At 37.3% G+C, this 27919-nt stretch overlaps 1 protein-coding gene across 1 annotated transcript; it reads left to right on the plus strand.

The window, feature by feature from the left end:
• Positions 1 to 8008: 8008 nt before the first annotated feature.
• HIST1H3A (histone cluster 1, H3a) lies at positions 8009 to 8419 on the plus strand. The gene has a single exon (NM_001168918.1). It carries the CDS (start codon positions 8009 to 8011, stop codon positions 8417 to 8419), a length of 411 nt encoding a protein of 136 aa, NP_001162389.1.
• Positions 8420 to 27919: the final 19500 nt, after the last annotated feature.

Below are 27919 nucleotides of genomic sequence, written 5' to 3' on the forward strand. Positions count from 1 at the left end.
AACCACAAAACCTTATTAGCACACAACAATATATGCTTTTTCCTTGTGTGTTTTGGGTGGTCAGTTTTGTGGCTTTGCTGATCTCTTTTGGCCTTGCTGTCACATCTAGAAGTGAGCTGACTATCATCTGATTTAGTAACACCATTGTGGCAACTAGGGAGGCTCAGCTGTGCTTTCCATGTCTCTTGTCTTCTAGCAGGCTAGCTGGTGCATGTTCTCACGGCAGAGAAAGAGGGCAAGCACAGGCATGCACACTCACATGGGTGCTTTTCAAGATCTGCCATATCCCATCACCTAATCTCCCATTGCCAGAATGCTGGCAGACCCCAGCATCAGAATAAAAGGGCACTTCAAATTCATATGGAAAAGGCTATGGAGTGAAGGATAAATTTAGGAAGATAACAAGTATCTAAAGATATTGAGGGGACCGTGTTCCTGCCATTTTGAAAAATCTACCACATACTGAGAAACAGTGAGAAATATTTTAGGAAGGCAGCTATCAGCTAAATAACTTGAGTTTATAGTTTCCAAAAAGTAATTGTTCACAGGTGATCTGAAATGTAATACAGATGAGATAAACTGTTTTGTTTCCATTTTGGAAAATACCTAAAGAACTTTTCTGGACTTAAAAAGTAACTCAAATGCAATATGTTTGTTTCTAATATCTAAAATACCAGAAGAGATGAGTGGAGTTTTTTTGTCTTCTTTTACTTTCTTTTCCTTTGTTTTTGTTATTGTTGTTTTCTAAAATGTCAGTTGAGAATTTGATGTGAGAATGAATATAAATTATGTTCCATTAAGTTTACTAAACTTTTTGACAGAATGTTGAAATTGCAGATTGGATATCTGTGGGAAAATACATATAATTTGTGGTTCCAAATATCCAGTTAGATTTACAAAATGTCCACATAAAGCAAAATTAAAGTACATTTAGGAAAAAATATTTTTAAAACTTCTAAAACACGATTTTCCTCTTCAGAAAAAAAGATATGTGTCCCTTTTCTTGTCACTAGAAAAAAAGGTTCCTATCATTACTTGTACATAAAAAATTACATCAGTTCCAGCATCGATTTTTCTTCATTTTTTGTGCTTTAAAAATCTGTTGCTAAGTAAAATAGCTATACTAGTCATGGCATTTATATAAATAATAGAATTCAGAATATTTTCTATCCTTAATTTTATTGAAGTGAATTTTGATTTGAAAAAAAATTTAAAGATCAGAGAATAAAACCAAATCCAATATAATTTATTTATTCTTTTTAAAAGGTTTTGGAAGTTTTGTAATGCTAGAAAAATCAGAAATAGGACAACAAAATAATTTACTCTAACAGGAGAGATCAAGTTATAGCAATGGTGTCCCTGGTTGCCCTGTAGTTATTAAGGTATCCTGAGCATCATTAGAGTCTATTTAATTTTGAAAACTCTTTAGATTTTTGTTGTAAAATATGAAATAAGACAGTGGACATCTTTATATGCCAAGTGATAGGCACTACTAGTGACTTCTATTTTTTAGACTTTTAAAAATAGATCCATTTTACCTTTACTGTAGAAAATTTAGGGAAAAAAAAACAGGAAGAAAAGAAAATGAACAATCTCCTGGACTGGTTGCAGTAGCCCATGCATGTAATCCCAGCATTTTGGGTGGCCAAGGCAGGAGGATATCTGGAGGCCAGGAGTACAAGACCAGACTGGGAGACATAGTATGACCCCAGTGTCTTCTAAATAAATAAATAAATAAATAAATAAATAATCTCGCAGAATTCCACATCAGGGAGCAGGAACATATCCTTCCAATTTTGTTCTATGTGTTGTGAATCCCAAACATTTGAGACAGGTCTCAGTCAATTTAGAAAGTTTATTTTGCCAAGGTTGAGGACACACCCGTGACAGAGCCCCAGGAGGTCCAGACAACATGTGCCCAAGGTGGTCAGAATGCACAGCTAGCTTTTATAAACTTTAGAAAGACATGAGACATAGGTCAAAAAAAACCGGTGCATTCTTTTTTTTTTTTTTTTTTTTTTTTTGAGACAGAGTCTCACATTGTCGCCCAGGCCGGAGTGCAGTGGCGGGATCTCTGCTCACTGCAAGCCCCGTCTCCCGGGTTCACGCCATTCTCCTGCCTCAGCCTCCCAAGTAGCTGGGACTACAGGCGCCTGCCATCACACCCAGCTAATTTTTTGTATTTTTAGTAGAGATGGGGTTTCACCGTGTTAGCCAGGATGGTCTCGATCTCCTGACCTCGTGATCTGCCCGCCTGGGCCTCCCAAAGTGCTGGGATTACAGGCGTGAGCCATTGTGCCCGGCCAGTTGCATTCTTTTGAGTTTCTGATTAGCCCTTCCAAAGGTGGCAATCAGATATGCATTTATCTCAGTAAGCAGAAGAATGACTTTGAATAGAAGGGGAAGCAGGTTTGCCCTAAGCAGTTCCCAGATTGAATTTTCCCTTTAGTTTAGTGGTTTTGGAGACCCAAGATATTTTCCTCTCACATTTCTACCCTTTTCTCTATTTAAATCCTTTGGAGAAAGTATTTTAGAAGAAAATGAGTCTCTGGACCCAGGTTTCGTCTGATCTCTCATGGCTGTAATGGTTTACTCCTAGACAGGTACATCCCAAGTTATTAGGAAAGCTCATTTCTGTAAGGTTGGGAAGTCTCATGTCCTATGAAGAGAAAATAGGCAGAGGAAGGGAGAAAAACAGCAGCAAACAAAAGAATAATCCTAGAAAATTGATATAGGGCATTACTCTGAAGCCATCAGTAGGCAGGTATGAAAGTGGCTTACGTATGTAAATAGGTTACTGTTATTTTCTTGTGAAGTTTAACTTGTCTAGCTTCAGTTCAAAGGGCTTTACAAAAGCAGTTTAGTTCTCAGTGACTCCAAATTAGGAAAAATGGAGGAAAAGAGCAGAAAATTGAAAACCTTATTTTGAGGACTTGTAGCTAAGAAAAATTAGAATTTGGTTCAAACTAGAAAATAATAAAAATTGAAAAACATTGGGTGAGACTAGAATCTAACGACATGTATACTATAGTTTTTGAAACGTAGTTTTTCTCTCTCCAGTTTCTCATTTTTACTAAAGACAAATCCTGGTAGAACTGGTTTGTTTTATTATATTTGGCCTGATTATTTGTATACAGTGCAGCAAGAATAATTTTTTTTTTTGCATAAGCTTTTACATTGGTTTTGATGGAACTGTATTCCATAGAAGGAATCTCAAATAATACTTTTTTTTAAAGTCAAGCCCAGCCATGAATTTGTGTCATTAAATACCTATAAGTTGGGTGATCTTCTCCTCTTGAGTTTCCAAGATAAACCTGGGGCTCCTGAGCCTGTCAGAAAGTGACATTCCTACCACAGATCAGAGCCTATGTAGACAAAGGTATGAGGCCAATTTTTCCAAGGGGCTTTTATTGTTTCTATAAATCAAGCTTGATTCCTTAAAGAAAAGCACATCATTCCAATCAAAGCCTTGGTAAAATAACCAGTTTCTCTAATTGTGTCCTGTTACAAATAAAAACAGATTTTTTTTTTAAGAGATGAGATCTCATTATGTTGCCCAGACTGTTCTCAAACTCCTGAGCTCAAATGACCCTCCCACCTCAGCCTTCCAAAGGACCAGGATTACTAGTGTAAGCCTCCACACCCAACCAACGGATTTTTATCGCACTTATGCAGATAACTGTATTGTCGTAAGTTAAGAATACTCAAAAATAGTTTCCAAATTCTGGAGAAATCAGTAGAGAGAAGCAAACATGCCCCAAATTTTGTTTGTAGGAACATACTCAATTGTTAAAAGCTGTAAATAGCTTAAAAATTTTCTTGACTCTGAGAAACAAAACAAAGAATCAGCAACGTTTCAGCCAAAAAGTTAAAAACATTGCTTTGTTTTCTATTAATTCGGTTCACACATTTTACTCCTTTTCTGCTTGATATTCATGAACATTTCAGCTCTCCATGAGAGTCTTGAGAGTTTCTTCCTCTATTATAATGTCACAATCTCCAGAGTTATCAGAAACCTACTTTTAAGGACACTTGTTAGAGTTCTATAGATGATTACAAAACCACCTTCTAAGGAGGACCAAAGCAAGACAATTGTCTGTGGATGACAAAATGTTTCAGAGCAGCCACAGTCAAAGACACAATTGACAAGGAAATTTGTTACTTCTGTGGCACACAACAATTTAACATAACAATTATAGTTATTACTGATAATGTACACTAAGTCATATTAGAATTATAGAAATTTCCCATGATTTTGGAAGACATAGCAATGATATATTCATACAAATCCAGCCTAAAGAAAAATAAACACCATTTCATATTTGACAATATTTCCTGTATAATTTTTATACCAAGTAAGCCAAATTATGTTATTTTTGGATGTTAAGGAACCCAATATTTTAAAGCATTAGTTAGATCAGAAAAAGCCATAATTTGTCATTTGATTTTGGAAAGCTGTCAAATATCAAAGCTGTAAAACACTTGATATCACAGGTCATTGTAAAATAAGTCACTCATTTGACAAAAGTGATACCTCAAGGATTTAAAAAAAAAAAAAAAACAGCAAAAATCTTCATTCTTTGAGAGAGGAGACTTAATTTTCTAACAATAAGCCCTAATGAAAACAGTATCAAGCTGATTAAATTTGTTTTTCAAAATTTTATAAACAATCATCTATAAAATTTTAATCTTGACCATGAGATATAACTTCCATAAGCCTTTCCTAACCTTTATAACCTTTATGTATGAGTTGACTAAATGCTTCAAGAAAACCTTGTTAATCTGAAACAGGTCCATATGCTGGCCTTGCATCAGTGTGCCTTAGATATTAATGATTAATTTATAGAGAAAGTGAACTTATGTTATGTCTCAAAATTGACCCTTACAATCTCACATGCCCACCTCTTCCTCAATAGTCCCTGGGCCTTAAGGACTTGAATAGCTTTAATTTCTGGCCCTGTGTTTCAGGAATGCAGTTTATTTTGACTGGCATCTTCTAGTGGGCCTGATGATGGGGTTTCAATTGCTGTTAGTGTTTAAAATTTAGCAGGACTTGGTGTCCTTTTTAGACTCAGGAGTCAAAGCCCTGTAATTCAATGTCACAAGTACTTTAAAAGTGCATACAGAGAGATACTTGAATGTAATAATCTTAATTTTAAAAAGTATTTAAATCTCAGGGTTTTTTCTAAGCAACCCAAAACTTAATAATAATGTGACTATTTGACCATATAAAAGTATATTTTTAAAAAAATCCTCTTTTTTTAACTTACACAGATCATTCATGACATTCTTGGACTTTCTGGTTTGTCCTGAACATCCCTCCTTCTTAAACAACCAGTCATGTTACTCTAGGACTAAATGTACCATAAGAGATTCTTTCTCATGTGAAACTGTTTCTCTTTAAGCTTTCTTTCCCCCAAAAAAACCTGAAAAACCCTTTTTATTTTTATAACTTTCTTTACATCTCTTCTGTTTCCTGGTTCCTTTTACCTTGTCCTATACGTGACCTTTAAATGAGCTTTGAATTAGACAAAAATTGTTCACCTTTTTAGAAAGGACACACTTTTTTTTTTAGAAAGAATGTTTTCCTACAAATATATTTTATTGGAAAATACCCAAATAATGAAATATCTATTATTTAATTTAATATAATTTTAGATTCTAACTTATGATGAATTTGTCTACAAGAATTTATCCTATTACATTTACCTAATTATTTTATTTTATTTGCTTACCTAGGTTATTTATGAAAACTGTGAAAATCATCATTTAAGTTATGGAACTGATATTGCAAAATTATAACTGAAAGAGTAAAAAAGATTTGACCTAACTAACTTCATCTTGCTTTTAACCTCCGAACTGTCCTTGTTCATTCCTGGGTGTGGGCCAAACTAACTTTGGGAGGAACTTAGTTTATAGTTTAGCTTTGAAACAAAGGCAATAACAAACCTTACTGCCAGTGGAGTAGACTGCCTAAAGCCACAACATTAGAAGTTATGGTCCTCTTACTAAATTTGAGACATAGCTATTTTTATTAAACCAATATCAATGTCTTATTTATTAAAGATTGCACAAACAAAGATCATTCTGTCTTGTTCTGGGTTTATAGATTTGTAATCCCTTCACTGAATTTGGCACAGAAAATGGTGATACCTTTTTTCTGCATTCTCAGTTCTCTGTCAATCTCAGGAAATTTTTCTTTAACTGTACATTTAATTACTGCTACTGTTCCATTTTTCTGATCTCTTCTTCGGAAACACAAACATCCACATGCTCATTGCCATTCATTGCTATCATCTTCTCTTTAATTATTTTATGTCTGTTACTCTGCAAGTTTATTCTTTACAGCTTTGTTACACAATACATAGCACTTAGACCAGTAGTTGTGAGAGCTTGTTAGAAATGCACAATCTTGGGCCCAGACAGACCTAATGCATTGGAATCTGTATTTTAATAAGAACCTTGGGTGATTTCCATGCACACTAACCTGTGGGGGAAACACTGTTCTACAAGACTGATCACATTTTCTACAATATAAATTTTGCTGTTTCTGGATGTTAGTGCAGAATTTAAGTTAATCATTATATTTTGAGTTTCCTTGCAGAAACTTTCTAATCTTAGCATTTTCCTTTCCATTATGTTGTGTTTACTCTCCTCTTTTCTTCTATTTTATTACTCTTTCATTGCATAGCATCACCTTTTGGTTTCTCTATTATTTTTCTGTGACTTTCTCTTCATAGAAGTCATGACTCTTTTGATGATAATACTAACTTATTAAAACTTTCCTCCTGATCTTGTATTATTAGAAATATATTCCTTCTAATCATTTCATTACTTTTAGTGGCAAAAACCACAATTACTTTTGCACCAACCTAATAGTTACTACTCTCTTATTAGCAAAATGTTCCTCCTAGAGGTCCACATTTTCTGCATGTGTTACACATTCCCATACAAAAGATTCAGTCCTAAGTCTCAGTGTCTGTTAACAGACTAGAGAATCAATGGCTGAGTTCCTACTCCTGGTAAACTTTTGAAATTTCTAACAGAAATGCAGACTGTTATGCTCAAATCAACCTCATTTCTAGGGTTTTGTTGATGTTCACCCAATGTTTCTGTTGTTTTGTGAGATAGTTTTCTTCCCTAAACCCACTGGTTCTCTGCTATTTTAAACTAGTGGGACCCAGGAAGAAGTTTTATCTCCAGGCTTTTTCCCCCATCTGTAACCATAATTTTTTACTTTTGTTAACACTACTTTATTTTATTTTATTTCATTGTATTTTATTTTTATAGAGAAGGGGTCTTGCCATGTTGCCCATACTCATCTCAAACTACTAGACTCAGACAATCCTCACACTTTGGCCTCCCAAAATGCTGAGATTACAGATGTGAGCCCCTGTACCCAGTCCTAACAGTACATTATTTAAGTCAAAGTGCTACCACCAGTTGCCCCTACATATTGGGAGTCTTTGTGAACATGTTGGAAACAAATATGGAAAGGTTTGGGTGGCTGTTCTCTGCCATGTCATAGAGTAGGACTGTGAAGTTGGTTTGGCTGCTGATTTTATGCACAGAGGGGCAGTTATAAAAGCTCCTTTTAGCCTTTTTTTTTGTTTAAGTTCTCCATCTCTTTTAACAAAATGAAACTTATATGTGTGGCAAACCTTGAATTATTTTCTCCTAATCATTTGCTACCATCCTTATGACTGGCAGAATTTACTTCAAGATTAGGGCACAAAGTAGTCCAAGAGTCTTAGCTTTCACTGTTGTGAGTTTTCCTCTGCTTTTCTGTGTTTCATTGGCAGTTTAAAGGGAAATAAGAATGAAGCTTCCTTGGAGTAATTAATTAATTCTTCTTAATTCCAATCCCTTTTACTTTATTTCTTAAATTTCACCCAAGGGTGTTCGCAGCCGCCGCCGCGCCGCCATCGCTTTCTAACGCCAGCGCCGCCTCTCGCTCGCCGAGCTACAGCCGAAGGAGAAGGGGGGTAAGTAAGGAGGTCTCTGTACCATGGCTCGTACAAAGCAGACTGCCCGCAAATCCACCGGTGGTAAAGCACCCAGGAAGCAACTGGCTACAAAAGCCGCTCGCAAGAGTGCGCCCTCTACTGGAGGGGTGAAGAAACCTCATCGTTACAGGCCTGGTACTGTGGCACTCCGTGAAATTAGACGTTATCAGAAGTCCACTGAACTTCTGATTCGCAAACTTCCCTTCCAGCGTCTGGTGCGAGAAATTGCTCAGGACTTTAAAACAGATCTGCGCTTCCAGAGCGCAGCTATTGGTGCTTTGCAGGAGGCAAGTGAGGCCTATCTGGTTGGCCTTTTTGAAGACACCAACCTGTGTGCTATCCATGCCAAACGTGTAACAATTATGCCAAAAGACATCCAGCTAGCACGCCGCATACGTGGAGAACGTGCTTAAGAATCCACTATGATGGGAAACATTTCATTCTCAAAAAAAAAAAAAAAAAAAAAAAAAAAATTCTCTTCTTCCTGTTATTGGTAGTTCTGAACGTTAGATATTTTTTTTCCATGGGGTCAAAAGGTACCTAAGTATATGATTGCGAGTGGAAAAATAGGGGACAGAAATCAGGTATTGGCAGTTTTTCCATTTTCATTTGTGTGTGAATTTTTAATATAAATGCAGAGGCGTAAAGCATTAATGCAAGTTAAAATGTTTCAGTGAACAAGTTTCAGCGGTTCAACTTTATAATAATTATAAATAAACCTGTTAAATTTTTCTGGACAATGCCAGCATTTGGATTTTTTTAAAACAAGTAAATTTCTTATTGACGGCAACTAAATGGTGTTTGTAGCATTTTTATCATACAGTAGATTCCATCCATTCACTATACTTTTCTAACTGAGTTGTCCTACATGCAAGTACATGTTTTTAATGTTGTCTGTCTTCTGTGCTGTTCCTGTAAGTTTTCTATTAAAATACATTAAACTATAAAAAAAAAAAAAAAAAAAATTTCACCCAAGGAAAAGGTCAAGCTTTTCTTTGCAAAATTAAAAATTGTCTGCCAATTGGCTTAAGATACTTGCTTTAAAATCCTTGACGACTATCTATTTTATTTCAAAACAAATTGCCATTTTTACTGTGCATCACACTTTTACTTCCAAATTGAAAATTTTACTTTATATTAATCTCCCCTACATCGCCTATAAAATTTAAGGTAAATTGATTAAATTTTGTGTCAATAAAGGCAAACAAGCAAACATTAATATTGAGATAAAATTTGAAGTATTAGAAACTTCTCACTCATTAAAAAATACAAAATTGTATTTTTAAAAAACGCATTTATATTTACATTAATTTACTTTAGGACAACAATTTAACACATTGATTGTCTCTTTCAATACAGCTTACCTAAAGCTAACATCTGATGACATGATCACAACTCCATATCCTGAGTTGATTTCAACCTATGATTTTGTAATTTTCCACATGGAGATAAACATTGGGAAGCAGTTAATCATTCTCTTTGGATTTATAAGGAAAAAATGGATAAGTGAAACTTGAAAAAAATGGCCAGAGTATTAAGAACTAAGGTTTCTTTAAGGAAACGAATACTTTTACTTTAAAACTAGAAAATAAAAGGCTAAAGTTGTAATATAAGACAAATTATCGAAATATGTACTTAGACATGTAAAACCACTCCTCTTTTTAAAAAAGCATGCTTTTTAAGAAGAATCATCTCATTTTGGTGAGAAGAAAAGTTATCTTAGCAAACAAAAAGGATCTTGAAAAAAAGCTTTCACATGTATAAGAAAAGGAATGAACAAATAAATAGGAAAAAGATCTCTAGTTCAACTATATCAAAGCTTCTTCATGTTTGTTATTTTACTCTAAAGGACACCTCCCTGATCTTGAACTGATAATACAGTTAAAAGAATTAACAAAAAGAGAGAGGGATAGAAATGATCAGGTACAGAATGAAGAATAAAGGAAAATTTGTTTCTTATTTTTTCCCTAATTAGTCTTAATTCAAATGAGCAGAATAGAGTGCTCCAAATCAGAACTGTGACCCACTAGAACTAATATATTTTGTCAACATATTTATAATTGAACATATCAGTACTCTTTCATTTGAACAATTAATTGTATCAGTAATCATTTATTTGCACAATTGTTAGTTATAATTAATTTGTTACATTTATATAATTATTCATAATTTATTACCAAAGGCAATGTCAAGAATCATCTAATATACAAAACTCATTTGACAGTATTTGATAAATCTGTTTATGAATGTCCCACTGAGATATGTAAAAAACCGTATTGATAGCAAAATTACTTTAAAATACAAGCTTTATCATTATGGCAATAGATGTTGTTTATGTCTCATCTTGTTTCTATTCTGTATGATGAACTCTCAGATATTCTTTTTTCAAACTTCGATTTGATCTCTGAGTTTCTGACTTTCTCCTCTCTCTTACTTATTTTTGAAAAAGGACATTTTGACATTACCAATAATGATAAAAAAGAGAAGAAAAAGTGAGATTAGCAGGTAATTTTTAAAGTTAAAGGTTAGTTATATTTAGGCAGGGCATGGTGCCTCACACCTATAATCCCAGCACTTTGGGAGGCCAAGGCAGGCAGATCACATGAGGTCAGGAATTTGAGACCAGCCTGGTGAACATGGTGAACACTGTTTCTACTAAAAATACAAAAATTAGCCTGGTGTGGTGGCACATGCCTGTAGTCCCAGCTACTCAGGAGGCTAAGGAGGGAAAATCACTTCAACCCGGGGGGCAGAGGTTGCAGTGAGCAGAGATCATGCCACTGCACTCCAGCCTGGGCGACCAACTGAGTCTCTGCCTCAAAAGAAAAAAAACAAACAAACAGTGATATTTATACATTATTGCCACAATAGGATAAAATTATTTAAGTCCATATAAATCTAAGTAAACTTCCAATTCTTTATGTCCTAAAAGGACACACAAGGAAGTATGTTTGAGATTAATCATGTGGCTTTCTTCCAACCCCAAATACTCCCCCACTCTCCAGATTCTTTGTAGTTCACTTTTCAAAAGAATGGAAAAAACATATTTTTCAAAGTTTTTTTTTTTTTTTTTTTTTTAAATTTAAGGAATTGAAAGAGCAGAAAATATATACTAATAATTCTTCTTAAGCCCCATGCTTGGTTTCATTTCCCAAAGGCATCTATTTTCGCCGGTTTGTTTTTGCTCTTTTTGTGGTTATGGTTATAACTAAATATGGTAATCTTTTACCTTGCTTTGTTGCTGCATTTACCTGCTATGAAGTATGAGAAATTTAGTTTACTTGCACTTCTACTTTCCAAATTATTGTTTATAGCCTCAATATTAGTTCTCCTTGAATGATACATTTGAACTCCCTATTTATATTGAAATAGCTGCTATCTTCTACCCTGAAAGATGAAGAAATTAATGCGCTTACTTTGGACTTCTTTCCATCTCTCTTCTTGGGTGTCTTTTAGTTATATAACTGTTTTACACTGTCAATAATTATAATTCTTACATTTTTGCTGAAACTAATTATTTTTCATATTCTCAAATTTTAAGTATTGAGTATTTGACTTCAATTTGTATAATCAACTTATGTACAAAGCATGGAAGGATTAATCCACTGTAGAATTCATGGTGTCATGTGATTGATGTCAAAAAAAAGAGAAAATGTGATATCATATCATTTAAACTTTGCCACTTGAAGGAAAATTTCACAAGTGCCTGAATATAGTAATTTTCTTTTAATATTTTTCTAGCTTGCTTTACTTCTTTTGAGTCATACTCAGGTGCTGGCATTTTGGGGACAACACTTTGTTTTGTTTGGGGTTATATATTTTATTTTTCTGTAGTCTAGCGTAGTCTACTTTTATTTATGGTATATGGGTAGTTTGTTCTCTAAGTTCTTGCATGCTAACAAATCTTTGATTTTTGCTCATATCTGATTAATTATTTGGATGAATAGAGAATTCGAGGTATAGATGGTTTTCTTGGAGTCTGTCTTACCGTATACTTATGAGAAATCTGGTCTCTCAGTTATTTTATTTCTCCTTCAATGATCTTGTCCTCCACCTCATGCCAACTTCCCACCTCTATGGTCTTAGACATTGCCATGACCAACCCTCCCATAATCATATTCTCAGATATTCCATTCTCCCGTCTTTCCAGCTAAAATCACCATCACCACCATCTTTCCACCTAAAATTGCCACCAACAATCCTTTAACCTCAGTGGACCTGCGCTCCAATGATCCCACCACAGTTTGATTGTTTATCATTTCCATCATGTCCTCACTTCTTATTACCCACTTTAGATTTCATGGCCTATTAGACTCATCATCTCCTCTCTGCATCTACTGTTTACTTCCCTGCCTTGCTTTTTTTCTAGCTCCTTCTGGCAGAACCCCCAAAATGGTTCAAACTGGACTCTCTATTCCATGCCTGCCCCCAAGCAGCTAAATGTAGCTGGAGAAAAATTATTCTGATTTTTCTCACTTTACATTCATTGTCATTAATTCCAAGGGCCTTTATGTGGCCCAGCAGTCTGCTGCATTTCACTGGGTAATTCCCCTCCACTCTTCCACTATCCAGTTTTCTTCTGTTTCTGTTTATAAACTTTCAAATTCCTTTGTATGCTGTACTGTGTTGATGACATTTACTCCCTATTTTTCAGCATTATTGCATTTTCTTTTCTTTTTTGTTTTCTTTTTTAGTTGGAGTCTTGCTCTGTCACCCAGGCTAAAGTGCAGTGGCATGATCTTGGCCCACTGCAACTTCCACCCACTGGGCTCAAGCAATCCTCCCATCTTAGCCTCTTGAGTAGCTGGGACTACAGGTGCACGCCACCACCCCCAGTAAACTTTTGTATTTTTTGTGGAGACGAGGTTTCACCATTTTGCTTAGGCTGGTCTCAAATGCCCAAGCTCAAGTGATCTGCCCACTTTGGCCTCCCAAATTGGTGGTACTACAGGTATGAGCCACTGTGTATGTGAATTTCATTATTTTAAAACCTTCTTTTATATCTCTTCTCAAATCTTATAAAAGAGTGAGAAAGAGGAAGAGAGAGGCAAAAAAAATTGATATATCATATATCAGTATCTTCTACTCCATAATCTTATCTCTATTAATTTTCATAATTTACTAATATTCATATTTGTATAATTATCACATATATAAAAATTATCATTATGTATCTCCATAACTTTCTAGGGCACACATTGTAATATTTTCATAAAATCCCTTATTTTCTTTTATGAATATGATGGGAAATGCTAGATCCAGGAATAATGAACAAAACAAAGGAATATAGATGCTTCATGTATTTATTCAACATTTATTGAGTGCTGACCAAGTGACAGACACAATGAAGACTCTGACGCTATAGAGGTAAATGGTCAACAACAGCCATAACAAATCTCAGGTCTCAAATCCTAGTAAAGAATTTCACAATCTAGTATGTCAAAACATTAGCATGCTTAACAACTATTGTATTCATGGTGCAAACAGAAATAGGCCTCTACACTGAAAAGTAATAAAATTATGAGACCGATTTTTCAGGATATATAGGGTTGTTAAGTTTGTTGAAAAAGTTTGGGGAAGTATTTTGATAATGAGATAAATTACCTATTACTAGAATTTTAGGTTTATGTTAAATTTTCTTTAAAATAAGTAAGGGATAAAGTAAGTAATACTCTAGTGGTTTAACAATATGTCCACATATTTTTGGCATCCTTCCATTCAATGATTGGAGCCTAATTTCCCTTCTCTTGAAAATAATCTAGAATTAGTGACTAGCTTCTAATAAGAATGTGGCAGAAGTGATAGCATCTAACTTCTGAGACTAGGTCATAGATGACATTGCTGATGCCATGTTCCTCTCTCTTGTATTGTTTGCCCTGGAGAGAGTCAGCCATCTGCGATGTCATGAGGACACTCAAGCAGCTCATGGAGAGACTCACATTGGGAGAAAGGGAGGCCTCCTGCCAAAATCCAGCAACAACATGGCAATCATGCGAGTGAGCCACCTCTGAAGTGCAACCTCCAGCCCAGTCCAGCCTTCAGATGACCGGCACTCACTTTCCTGACTGCAACCTCATGACAGACCCAAAGCCGGAATTGCCTAACTAATGTGTTCCTAAATGTTTTGACCCACAGAAACTGTGAGAATAATCAGTGCCTATTGTTTTAAAGTCGCTTAAGTTTTGGGGTAATTTGTTATACTGTGATGAACAGCTGCATACAAATTGAAGTTTATTAAATTAGAAGTTGAAGGAGATAAATAAAAGTCAAATTCTAGTAGTCAGTAAATTCTAAAAGCTTATGATACTAGTTAGTTTTTACATCATAACATAATTGCTTCTTTTTTTTTCCTGGGCAAAATTGCTATGGAAAAACCCAACTCAACGGTTAGCGAAAGAGAAATATAGTTTTCGTTTAAAAGGGAAAGTACAGCTTTGCTGTAGGTCTTAGATAAAAATAGATTGCATAATCTGAATACCTACCCACAACTTTTTTGTGAGTTTATATTATTATTTTCTTCTTTTAAAAGATTATTAAACTGCCAACTAAAGAAATTTCAGAAGAGAACTGCCATAAAACATTTTAACTTCTTGTACAATGGATAGACTTATTTGCTATTTGTACAATATATATACTATGAAATATAATTGTTTGCATGATTTAGAATTGTGTAAGTTTTTTTGAAAATAACTCTGAAGGTATAAGTAGAAGCTTGACTCCGAAATCAGACTTTTCCTAACTCATCCTCTTTCAACTAAGAAAAAAACTATTGGAACTGGGTGAATAAGGAAATATCAGACAGAATATGGACAACTGCCAGAACTTGTGATTTTTTTTTTTTTTTAAAGGACTTGGGCAATGACCATGGTTGGTGTCATAATAAAGCACATAGATTTTTCTTTTAAAAAACATTTGTAAAAGAGAGTGGATTAAAGAAATTCTTAATCTCAGAAATGGCATATACCCATGTAGGTTTTTATTTGTTGTATTTTCAATTGACTACCTTTCATACTTGGGATTCCCTCAAAGAAATAAAGTTCTCTGAAAAAGCTTTTGGTACTTTATTTAAAAATCCATCATATGAAGAATATGAAATAAAAAGAATTGGTTGAACTACCTGCATCTAAAAAACCACAAAGCAATGTTGCTTAACAATAGTGAACTTTCAGCTGGGCACAGTGGCTCATGCCTGTAATCCCAGCACTTTGGGAGGCTGAGGCAGGTGGATCACCTAAGGTCACGAGTTCAAGACCAGCCTGGCCAAAATGGTGAAACCCTGTCTCTACAAAAATACAAAAATTAGCTGGAGATGATGGTGGGTGCCCGTAATCCCAGCTACTTGGGAGGCTGAGGCAGGAGAATCACTTGAACCCGGGAGGCAGAGGTTGCAGTGAGCCGATATTGCACCACTGCACTCCAGCCTGGGCAACAGAGAGAGACTCCATCTCAAAAAAAAAAAAAAAATTAGTGAACTTTGTAACTGATAATTATTTCTTTACATACTTTAAATAATGACTTTACATAGATATATATGTATTTGTACATCTCATGGAAAATGTTGAAGACAAGTCAGATATGAAAGAAAACTAGTTGTTCTAGGAAGAGTGGCAACACTCCAAAGCACAAATGAAGGAAGTCTTGTTGATGGAACTAAAAGAAGCACAGGCAATTAGGAAAAACATTGAGAACTTACATGTCAAGCTGGAAAAGAAAAATGTAAGTTAATGAGATACACCCATCCAACTGTTTTGAAACATGTTGCTCAGAAAAGGAGGTCAAATTTATCTGTGTCTTGATCAAAATTTATGACTGGATCCCCCCCAAATCAAACATGGTTTGTAAAAGCAATGTCATGTAATCGTTGAGACTGTGACCTCTGGAGCCACATTGCCAGGATTTGGACCTCAGCTGCTGTTGTTATTGGTTAAGTCTCTGTGTCATTGTTTCCTCATCTATAAAACAGGAATAGTAAGAATTGGATCTCCCAAGATTGTTGAAAAGATTAAATGAGATAAAATGTCTAAAAGTCTTAGACTAGTGCCTAAGCATAGAGTAAGTAAACTATTATATGAATTACAATAATGGTAATATTATTATTAATTTTAACAATACAACTACTGCTAATAATAAAAGAGACAAGAACACAAGAAACAAACTAGAATGACTTCCCTGGAGGAACCCAGATCCAAAACCTCCTGAGTTGTTCTTTCACCAGTAGGACACATGAGACTATGTTGAATTAAATCAACTCTTAAAATGACTGAGGAACTAAGCCATTCCAGGAGAAGGTAGTCCTGGCCATAGGCACCAGGTAGATCCCGATGCTGAGACTGAGGTGAAAACAGAATTAGAAAGGAAACAAAATTGAGTTTCAATTTCTTTAAACTTAAATTTAAAAAATGGACAGAAACTTTACTTTTGGACTTTAATTTCTTTCTGGGATTTAATAATGGAAGTGAAACGTTCATTTCAAAGCTGGGCTGAGGATGTTATTTCATAACCAATCTCTGGTGAGTATTTTAAGACTAATGGCTGGGTATATTTTGAAATAGGAAATAGAAAACGATTTTTTGGTTTAGGTTGTACCATGTCTATAGAATCAGCTAATTTCTATCTCTTTCTGACCTATTTCAAAGATCACTGGAGTCCAGTGCCAAACTCCCCAGTTCACTGAGTAAGGAAGACACAGGGGAACAGACATAAGCAGACTCATGAAGGTGGGGCAGGCTGGCTCACATGCTCAGCTGGTCTCCCCAAGAGAAATATATGCCCAAACATAGGCTTGGCTATTTCACCCAATGGGATAAGAAGAAATAAAATATTGGAGAGTGAGAACTTCTCTGTTTTTCTCCTGCATTTCTGCTTCTACCAATAGATTTAATAAAACTTCTACAAAAACATCTTTTCCCCACTTGGGAGAGAGTTGGAAGGGAAGGAACACTTACATATTTTCTCTCCAATCCATGCCTTTTTCAACCCTGCATTAGTTTCTTAGGACTGCCATAACGAAGTACTACATACTGGGTGCCTTATTATTTCTTAATTATTATTTCATAGTTCTTGAGGCTAGTATTCTGTAATCAAGGTGTGGTAGCGCCATGCTTTCTTCTGAAGACTCTAGGAAAGAATCCTTCATTGCCTCTTCCTAGCTTCTGGTGGGTGCCAGCAGTTGGCATTCTTTCCTGGCTTTGCAGCTGCATCATACCAATCTCTGCCTCTGTCTTCAACATGGTCTTTTGCCCACTTGTGTGTTTCTGTGTCCTAATGAGTCTCTTCTTATAAGCACACAAGTCATTGCACTAGGGTACACACTAATCCAGTATGATTTCATCTTACATTGTTTTTTTCTTTGTTTTTTGAGATGGAGTCTTGCTCTGTCGCCAGGCTAGAGTGCAGTGGCGCGATCTCAGCTCATTACAACCTCTGCCTCCCGGGTTCAAGCAATCCTCCTGCCTCAGCCTCCCGAGTAGCTGGGACTACAGGTGCATGCCACCACGCCCAGCTGATTTTTTGTATTTTTAGTAGCGATTGGGTTTCACCATGTTGGCCAGGATGGTCTCTATCTCGACCTCATGATCCACCTGCCTCAGCCTCCCAAAGTGCTGGGATTGCAGGCGTGAGTCAGTGCGCTAGGCCAATCTCATCTTACATTGATTACATCTGCAAAGACCTTATTTCCAAAGAAGATCACATCCGTAGGTACTGGGGTTTAGTACTTAAACATATTTTTTGGTGGGGCACAATTCAACCTATAATACTCTCTCACAGAGGAGATGGTAATTCTGGTAACTTAGAACTTGACATTCACTGATGCATATTAAATGTTGGGTAGGCTTTTAATGCTTTATAGTTCAAGCTTGAGGATATGCCACACTTAGTTTACTTTCTGCATCCAGGCACAAGTGGCTCTATTGTGTATAGTATGGCTGAGTGGTATTTATACCTGGCGGGCCTACCCACATAGAAGAGAGAACCACTGTTCTCTGACTCGGATACAACTTCCTGCAACTGGGTGATCAATTCATATTGGGCCCAGGCTATGGAATCAGCTGCCTTCAGTTCAGAGGAAAGAGACTAGGAAGTCTCACTTCTGCTTCAGATCTAAACTGCATTCTCCAATACAGTTTACTAGAAACACCAAATTTGGAGGGGTTAAAGCCTGTTGGTCTGGTTTAATCAGGTAGTGCTTCGTTTCCTATTTAGGTTGTACTCCTGCATATGTTCCAGTACTGCATACCTATAACTCACTAAAAGGAAGAACTTATGGAAGAAGTGGTATTTGAGCAGAGGTCTGGACACAGTGAATTAGCCAGCCATGATAAGGTGTTGAGGGAGAAAATTCCAGACATGAAACAGCAAGTGAAAATGATGAGAGGTGGTAACACAGAGAATCTACGTAAAAGTCAGAGTTACCTGAGAAGAGTGAACAAAGTGAAGTGGGTTAGAAATGAGGTCACAGAAGGACCCAGGGCCTGGAGTATGTAAGGCCTTGTAAGACCTGGCAAAATCTTTGTACTTCATTCTAAGTGTGATGGGAAGCTCTAGAGAGATTTTGAGCAAAGGGGTGACATTCCATGATTGAGGTTTCGAAGGGTCATCCTGGTGTGGTGTGGAGGAGAGAAAGTAGAGACAGACAGAGAGGTGATGGTGAGGAAAAGTCAGATTCAGAAGGCGAAAATGTCAGGCTACTGCTGATTGGATGTAGTGTGACAGATGAACGCTGTTAGATTCCAAATAGTGGACAGATCATTAAGCAAAAATTCTTGTTAATTATATAGGTTGAATAGCACAAAGTTGTGTCTCCCTGGAACTTCAGAATATGACCTTACTTAGAAATAGGACCTTTGTAGATGCAATCAAGTTACACTGAAGTCATACTCAATTAGGGTGGTCTCTAATTCAATGACTGGTGGACTTGTAAGAAGAGGGAAATGTGGACACAGAGACACACATGCACAGACGAAAGAACACTGTATGAAGATGGAGGCAGGAATTGGAGTGATGCCGCTGCAAGCCAAAAAATGCTAAGTGTTGAAAGAAAAACTTTAGACAAATTAAATGTAATATGGTTTGTTTAGGCAAATAATGATTTGTGAATTAGGCAGTCCCACCCCTTCAACCAGAACAAGCTCAGAGACACTCCAGCACCACACTACCATGTGGTTGGAGAGGATTTATGGACAGAAAAAGGAAAGTGACCTACAGAAACTGGAAGTGAGGTACAGAAACAGCTGGATTGGCTATAACTTGGCGTTTGTCTTATTTAAACAGGGTTTGAACAGTTGGCTACCAGTGATGTGCTAAATCTCTGTGACTGTTGCCAAGAGTAAGTTACAGTCTGTTTACACATACAGTTAGCCACAGTTCACTATGTATGGAGAAACCTTTAGGCTGAACTTGCAGTCACCTAATGAGTTCTTCCTGCTTGCTACATTGCTATACACTCAAAAACCAATTCACTGAGACCATGGCCATTGCAGTAAAGACAGAGTTTAATTGACACAAGCCCAGGCATATGGGAGAACTAGAGTTATCATTCAAATCAGTCTAAGAACTCAGAGGCTAGGGTTTTTATGGACAATCTGGTGGGTGGGGGATAGGGAATGGGTGCTACTGATTGGTTGGAGATGAACTCATAGAGGTGCAGAAAGCAGTCCTCGTGTTGAGTCCACCTCTGGGTGGGGGCCACAAGACCGGTTGAGTTGCAAGTCATGGGTTCAGGCAGAGTCAGCCTGCAAAACATCCCAAAAAAGCAACCTTAGGTTCTACAATAATAATGTTGTCTATAGCAGCAATTGGGAAAATCACAAATCTTGTGACCTGTGGCCACATGACTCCTGAGTAGTAACAAATTATAGAAACTTTGCCTACATTTTAGCAGAACTCAGGCCCCTCCCATAATCTTAATCTTGTGGCCTTTCATTAGTCTTAGAAAGGTGGTTTCAGTCCTGGATCAAGGAGGGGGCCACTTTTAGGGAAGGCCTATTGTCATCCTCATTTCAAAGTTAAACTATAAACTAAATTCCTCCCACAGTTAGCTTGGCCTACATCCAGGAATAAGCAAAGACCACTTAGAAGTTAGAAGCAAGATGGAGTCAGCCATGTCAGACTTCTTTTTTTTTTTTTCTGAGGTGGAGTCTGGCTCTGTCACCCAGGCTGGAGTGCAGTGGTGCAATATTGGCTCACTGCAAGCTCCGCCTCCTGGGTTCATGCCATTCTCCTGCCTCAGCCTCCCGAGTAGCTGGGACTACAGGTGCCCACCACCACACCCAGCTAATTTCTTGTATTTTTAGTAGAGACGGGGTTTCACCGTGTTAGCCAGGATGGTCTCGATCTCCTGACCTCGTGATCTGCCTGCCTCAGCCTCCCAAAGTGCTGGAATTACAGGCATTAGCCACCATGCCTGGCCTGTGTCAGACTTCTTTTACTGCCATAATCTTTGCAAAGGTGTTTTTAAACTTAAAATATGTAAAGAGGCAACTTTAGGCTAAATTCAAGGCAAGGATTGCCAGTAAACACCAGATGCAGAAAGAAACAAAAGAGGATCTTGTCCTAGTACCTTTAGAGGGAGCATGTCCCGGTAGACACATTGATTAGAGGTTTCTAGCCTCCAGCCTGGCCAACATGGTGAAACCCCGTCTCTACTAAAAATACAAAAATGGGCCAGGCATGGTGGTGTGCGCCCATAGTCCCAGCTACTCGGGAGACTGAGGCAGGAGAATTGCTTGAATCTGGGAGGTGGAGGTTGCAGTGAGCCGAGATTACCCTGCTGCACTCCAGCCTGGGCAACAGAGTGAGACTCTGTATAAAACAAAAAAGCAACAACAACAACAACAAAAAACACTCAACATGCTAATTAAGATGAATAATAATATTTGTTTTAATTTGCTTTTCTTGAGTGCCAGTGACTTGGAGTCCTTAAGTCCTTAAGTCCTCTGAGCAGTAGCTCTTCTTTTTAGTTTTCTGCTCACACCCTTAGCCTTTTCACCATTGTTGTCTTTGTGTTTCCTCATTGATATGTATGAAATCTTTTCTTCAAAAGGTTTAACTCAAGGCTACATTTCCTACAGTGTAGTAAGGTAAACTGTGTGTGGTAGCCTTTTGCAAACATTTCAGATTTTGTTTTCATTTAAGTACAGATAAAAAAAAAAAAGAAAAGAAAAAAGACATGGCCATGTTTTAAAGGAATTTGAAAGAAAGTTTCTCCAAAACTAGAATTGCTCATTTCACTTGCATGGTATTATAATATTGGAATGTATAATTGCAAAACTATTGCTTTTGGTAAAACTAAAAAAAAAAAAGAATTCCTGTGGAATACATATCTTTTCATACACTATGCTTGCATATGAATTTTCTCTCTTCAAAGAAAAAGTCATGCTTTTCTGGTGCTTCTATTCTGTATGTATGGAGGAGGCAGAAGAGGATACTTCAAAATTAGTGACTTTGCATAAGCACTGAATTTAAACTGAGATAATTTTTGGAATTAACTCTGAATTTAATAAAACTAAATACGTAGTTTAAAATGTATAGTACATGGTATGTACTTTGAAGCTATGTACTTTCTTTAAAAAGTTGATGTTTAATGTTTTAAGTATAGAAATCATGTTTATAGTTTTTCTGATTACTTGCACTAAGTTAGAACTGATTCCAACTACTTATTCATACATCAAACTAAACTTTTAAAAACATACGTTTGCAAACATCATTGGGAGTTGTATATGTGTATACACTGTCTTCCCAAATACAAAACTCAAAGTCATTGGCCATGCTTACCTACTTCATTTGTATAGAAGACTCTCAATTTTTGGATGGATTCTCTTATGAAGAGGTATTTGTAAATTGTTCAAAAATCTGAGATAAATTAGCCATGACTTAAAGATAAGCCAAAAATGTCACTGAATGTGCTTACACTGTCATACTAATCAGCCTGCATGAGAGCATTTAGAGGTTGCAACTTTTGTTAATTTCTTTCTTTCTTTTTTTTTTTTTTTTTTTTGAGTTGGAGAGTTGGAGGCTCACTGTGTTGCCCAGGCTGGAGTGCAGTGGCGTGAGCTCAGCTCACTGCAGCTTCCACCTCCTGTGTTCAAGGGATTCTTATGCCTCAGCCTCTCGAATAGCTGGGACTACATGTGTGTGCCACCAAGCCTGGCTAATTTTTTGTATTTTTTAAGTAGAGATAGGGTTTCACCATGTTGGCCAGGGTAGTCTTGAATACCTGACCTCAAGTGATCTCCCTGCTTCAGCCCTCCAAAGTGCTGGGATCACAGGCATGAGCCACTGTGCCTGGCCAGATTTACTCTTTACTGTTAACAGGAGCTCAGACTGTAAAGTTAGACATTGCTTTCTCAAAGACTGTTGGTTTGTATATTATTTTTGTCTCGTACAGAAACAAATATTATCTTTCCAGTAGAAGAGATAAAGTCCAAAAGTTATGGTTTTATTGCCCTGACAGGTATTAATCAGTATTTTAAAAATCTGATTTAGCAATCTTTTTTCAGCATTCTTTCTTTCATTGACTTGTATATACTAGTGTCTCCTTTCTTCTTTTGAACCAACTTTACCATTCTTCTATTTCGCTCATTAAGCATACATCTTTGATGTATGCTCACTAATATTTGTATGAGGGTCTTGTTGTTAATTTTGGAAATGCATACTTTCACAAAATGAGAACCTAGAAATAATAGATACTGTGGTTAAGCCCCAACCATGTCTGCCCCAAGTGAATTTCCTCCCAGATGCACCTGGTATAACACATAATGACATTTTAAAAAATTAGACTATTACAATGACAGTAATTTTAAAAAATACATTGAGAATTTTATTTTAATAAACATTTTTTTCCTTGTTTCTTTTTGGGGACAGAGTCTTGCTCTGTCATCAGGCTGGAATGCAGTAGCACGATCATAACCTTGACTTCCTGGGCTCAGGAAGTCTCACCTCAGCTCAGTCTCCTGAGTAGCTGGGACTACAGGCATGTGACACCATGCTTGGTTTGCTTATTTATTTATTTATTTACTATTTTCTGATAGAGATAGGGTCTCTCTATGTTGCCCAGGCTGATCTCAAACTCCTGGGCACCTCCCACCTCCACCTCCCAAAATACTGGGATTACAGGTGTGAACCACTGAAACTGCCTTTGAAAAATTGTGACTGAGACCATGAAAGAGATCTATCTTAATTGACTCCATCTTGCTTCTAACCTCCAAGCTGTCCTTGTTCATTCCTGGGCACACACTGAACTAACTTTTAGAGAAACTTATAGTTTAAAACAAATACGATAACAGCACTTTCCCGAAGCCGACCTTCTTGCCTGGGCACTAGATTGCCTTTGTAGGACTAACATTAGCCACAAGATTAGAAATTATGGTTTAGGAGTCATGCAGCTGGAGCAAGAATCTGACCCTCCCTAAACTGCTACTAAGATCAGTCCTTGAGAAATTTTGCAGACCCTGCAGTTGATGGATCATCTGGCACTACCCAGATTGATTAACTGGATCATCTGACCTTGTGGCCCCCATTCAGGGACTGACTCAATACAAGAAGCAGCTTCTACTCCCTATTATTTCATCTCTGACCAATCAGCATTCCTGGCTCACTGGTTTCTCCCACCCACCAAATTGTCCTTAAAAACTCTGCTCCCCAAATGTTCAGAAAGACTGATTTGGCTAATAATAAAATTCTGGCCTCCCACAAAGCCAGCTCTGCATGAATTACTCTTTCTCTATTGCAATTCCCCTGTCTTCATGAATTGGCTGGAAGCAGTGGGCAAGGTGAAGCCCTTGGGTGGTCATACCACCCTGCCCGGATTAATGAACTTTTTGATGACAGGTTTGATTAGAGGATGAGAAGAAAGCAGTGTCAACTGGAACATGACAAGGTTCACAAATTTGGAAAGAAGAACTTTATTTCTCATAAAGGGCTGCAGTCTGCAGAGTGGCCATTCCGATAGGCTGGGAAGAGTAGCCTCTGGCCAGAAGCCAGAAACTGCACTTCACAGGAGAAGCAAAAAGGATAGGAATTTGTGCTGAGCACAGTAGCTGAATAGCCATATTTATGAAACTCTAGGAGGATCCATTAATATTTATGATAGGCGAAACATGCACATGTCCAATTGAGCTTCATCCAGTCATGAGTAGCATGCACAAAAAATGGCAGCATTAGCATGATCCATGGGTGGAGATTTTGGGCCTCTGGTATCAAAAGGTGAAGCACAGAACACAGAAAGTCTCAGTGTGCAGCCTCCATAGACTGGCTAGAGCCACTCTGTGGTCAGTGGTCTCCTAGCGCTAGTGAAGGCTGGTGGATTGCTTTGTTGAAATCTCAAAAGGGAAAGGCAGCATCAGGTAGTTGGTTGAAAACAGCCATGCAGTGAGTCTTTAGAGAGAACCGGTTTCTGTTTAGCCCTATGGAAAAAAGCCTAACGGCGGTTAGCAAGGAAGGGGGGCTATTCTACTACCCTCTGCATCATGGCCAGGAATGCACTTTGAAGATTTCTCCAGTGTCCCCTTAGCCAAGAGGGAGTCTGTTCAGTCAGTGGGTGTGTGGTGGGGAAGGAGCTTAGGATTTTATTTTTATTTCTCAGTAGGTAGTGGGAGGCATTTATAGTCATCTATTCTGATAAAACATTTTAAACATGCTCAATACTTTTAGACATTTCATCCCATTGGTTCTTTATTGTTCACTCTTATCTCAGAGTTTCTGGTGTTTGTTCCTTGATGTGGGTGTATTTTCACATCAATTTAAAAAGTTATATTTTTTTTCAGTCACAAGCAGGGTTACTGGGTATAAATATTAACTCAGCATTATGTGGCAGGTACTCTTATTAACACATCTGCTTTACAAATGAGGAAACTGAGGCATGATAAGCTAAGTAACTTACAGCCGTCAAACTAGTAATTAAGAAGCAGAAATATCCACTCAGGCAGGTTGAGGCCAGAATCCACCTACTTATCCTCATACAAGCTGACCTGACTCTCAATGCTGCCTTTGGAAATGGAACTCAATTATTCCAGGTCACCAGGAGGGAAAATTGAGGTCCAGGAGGCTTCAAGCAATTTGCTCAAGGTTAACTAGTTCATTAGTAGTGACTGGGGTTGTTTTGTTTCACAATAAAAAAAAGAGAAGCAAAAGAGGAAGCTAGGATACCAAGAAGCAGTGAGATCTTTTTGTGATAGTTGAACAAAAGCTGGAAGTGAGTAAATTCAAAGGAGAAGAAATTATTAATCAAAGTGAGTTTACATGTTTAAAAGTTGCCTCGGGGCCGGGTGCGGTGGCTCAAGCCTGTAATCCCAGCACTTTGGGAGGCCGAGACGGGCGGATCACGAGGTCAGGAGATCGAGACCATCCTGGCTAACACGGTGAAACCCCGTCTCTACTAAAAATACAAAAAAACTAGCCGGGTGAGGTGGCGGGCGCCTGTAGTCCCAGCTACTCGGGAGGCTGAGGCAGGAGAATGGCATAAACCTGGGAGACAGAGCTTGCAGTGAGCTGAGATCCGGCCACTGTACTCCAGCCTGGGTGACAGAGCGAGACTCCATCTCAAAAAAAAAAAAAAAAAAAAAAAAAGTTGCCTCGGGTAGAATTGACTGAAATGTGCAGCAAAAAAGGTAGAAGAAACTGGTTGCAGTGGCTCATGCCTGTAGTCCTAGCACTTTGGGAGGTTGAAGTGGGAGGATCATTTGGGCCTAGAAGTTCAAGACGAGCCTGGGAAACATAGGGAAACCTTGTCCCTACAAAAAATAAAAACAATTAGCCAGGTGTGGTGATGTGCACCTGTAGTCCCAGCTACTTGAGGAGGCTGAGCTGCTTGAGCTTGGAAGGTCAAGGCTGCAGTGAACAATGATTACGCTAATGAACTCCAGCCTGGAAGGCAGAGCAAGACCCTGTCTCTAAAATAAATAAAATAAAATAAAATAAAAGTAGAAGAAAAGTTTGAATACAGAGACAAGGCAGACAGGAAAGAACAATGTTGTGAAAGTGCCTCTCTATAAGGTGTTATCTGGGGTGAGGGATATTGTGTGGTGGTGCTATTCCAGCACAGCAGTATTCTGTAGAGACCATACAGAGCAAAGACTAGGGGAAGGTCAGCAGTGCATAAGATGTTCAGAAAGCCAGGCTTCAGGTCTTCAATGCATCTTCACAGTCATCTATGTCTTTTCACAGTTATATTGCTATAGTAAAGCACTTTTCATGAATGCTATTGCTGATGATAAAACTCTAACTTATATAAAATAGGTCATTTTCAAACTACTTATTGCACAGAACATTTTACTTTATAAGCCTTCATTAGGCCTTTATTAGAGTCCATGGTCCACCAATTGCGGATTGGTAGTAAGAAAAGTGCAGAGATTTCCAACTCAAGAAAATGAGTTTAGTGTATGACGATTAACAACTTGTTTATATTTATTTTCCTAGTTGGTGTCTTAAATAAATGAGTTCATTGAATGTCTTTATTCTTAGGAAAGGCATGCTGAAGTATTTAGGAGTGAGTTGTTATTGTAATATTTTCAACTTATTTCCAGAGGTGTGTGTGTGTGTATATATATATATATATACGTGTGTGTGTGTGTGTGTATATATATATATAGAGAGAGAGAGAGAGAGAGAGACTCTAAATGTGGTAAAATGTCAATTCCTGAATCTAGGTGAAGGATATGCAGGTATTCATTGTACTACTTTCAATATTTTTGTAAGCTTGAATTTTTAATACAAGTGGAAAAAGATAAAACAGTGTTATAAACCAAAAATAAAGTTCTAAGCCCCACAACCAACTGATGGAACCCCCTCTTGGCCAATGGATTCCAAAGTAAACCTGAAAATCTAGTTCAGGCCACGATGGGAAGGGGTGAGGATGAGACATGCCTCATTATACCCTCTTCTCTTTGGAATCCAGGCACAACTGACCAGCATTAACACTAAAACAGAGATCGTAAGACTGACAAGACAGGCTTTTTGTAGCAATAAGACATCAAGTATAAGCATCACATGACAGAGAGCAGGCCCAAAAAGAAATAAAGGTATTTTACCCCAAAATATATTTATTGGACACAACTGGAAATGGTTTTGCAAAGCTGTCTCTTGTAGGCAAAGGCTTCATCCTGTAGAGAATCCCCCTTCCTCTCCAAGTCTTTCCTCTCATCCAAGAGAGACTTAACTAAGAGTCTGGCATCTTTTTAGGCTTGATAAGAGCTCTCAAGTCTGCTACAAGGAGGCTGCATCTGCATGATAAAACCTGTGTTTCCACAACCCCTTATCTTAACCCAGGCATTTATTTTTATTCATCCCAGGCCTTCAGATAATAACTCTTTCAACCAACCCATTGCCAATCAGAAAATCTTTGAATCCACCTATGACCTAAAAGTCCCCCACCCCATCTTCCAATTGTCCTGCCTTTCTGGACCAAACCAATGCACATCTTAGATGTCTCCCTAAAATATAAAACCAAGCTATAGCCCAACTACCTTGGGCACATGTTCTCAGGATCTCCTGGGGCTATGTCATGGGCCACCGGTCACTCACATTTGGCTCAAAATAAATCTCATCCAATATTTTACAGAGTTTGACTCTTTTCATTTACAGTATAATGAGTAGAAAAGATTCTTTCAGATTCTAGATTATGTTTTATATTAAGAATTGTAGTCCTGAGCGTTATTATTTTAAGCCAATGATTATTCCATAATTTTGTCTTATTTTTAAACATTTTCTCATTTTAAAATTATTTTTTAAAATTTTGATAATAGCTATTATTTATTTAATACTTATTTATTAGGAATTTTACATAGATTACCACTAATCCTCACAAGAGTTCTGAAAGGTATGTATTATTGTCTCAGTTTTTCAGGAAAGACAACACATTTATTTGCCCTTGGTCACTTGCAACTATAAACGTTAGTGCCATGATTTGTGCCTAAGTG

The sequence above is a fragment of the Papio anubis genome, chromosome 9 (assembly GCF_008728515.1).
Source record: "Papio anubis isolate 15944 chromosome 9, Panubis1.0, whole genome shotgun sequence".
NCBI lineage: Eukaryota > Metazoa > Chordata > Mammalia > Primates > Cercopithecidae > Papio > Papio anubis.